General features: G+C 39.0%; 1 protein-coding gene across 1 annotated transcript in view; it reads left to right on the plus strand.

Annotated features, from left to right (window-relative positions):
* The window catches only part of LOC149527502 (uncharacterized), a 6,764-nt gene that overhangs the window by 2,266 nt on the left and 4,211 nt on the right, over positions 1 to 287 (plus strand). The window contains 1 exon segment of the mRNA XM_089782549.1: positions 3 to 108. Within this exon segment, the coding sequence (XP_089638675.1) occupies positions 3 to 108 (106 nt within the window).

Here is a 287-nt window from a genome sequence, read left to right on the forward strand (position 1 = left end):
TGTCGAACTGGGGCTGCAGAGGCAGTCAATGAGCTAAAGTCAATGGGGATAAAAGCTGCTATGCTTACAGGAGATAATCAAGGAGCAGCTATACATGTACAAGAACAGGTGCAGTTCCAGTCTAGAAATCATGATCTACCAAGTCCTGAACTTTTTGCTTTTGTATATTAGGACAAATTAGCATGGGTTTAACTACCATGCTCAATATAGTTCAACTCAATCCAATTAGTAACGATGACATGACGAACTAATTTTAAATCCTGGGTAGAAATTCAGTACAGTCGTTT

Source organism: Theobroma umbraticum, unplaced genomic scaffold, assembly GCF_002168275.2.
Source record: "Theobroma umbraticum cultivar Fairchild unplaced genomic scaffold, ASM216827v3 scaffold_56.0, whole genome shotgun sequence".
NCBI lineage: Eukaryota > Viridiplantae > Streptophyta > Magnoliopsida > Malvales > Malvaceae > Theobroma > Theobroma umbraticum.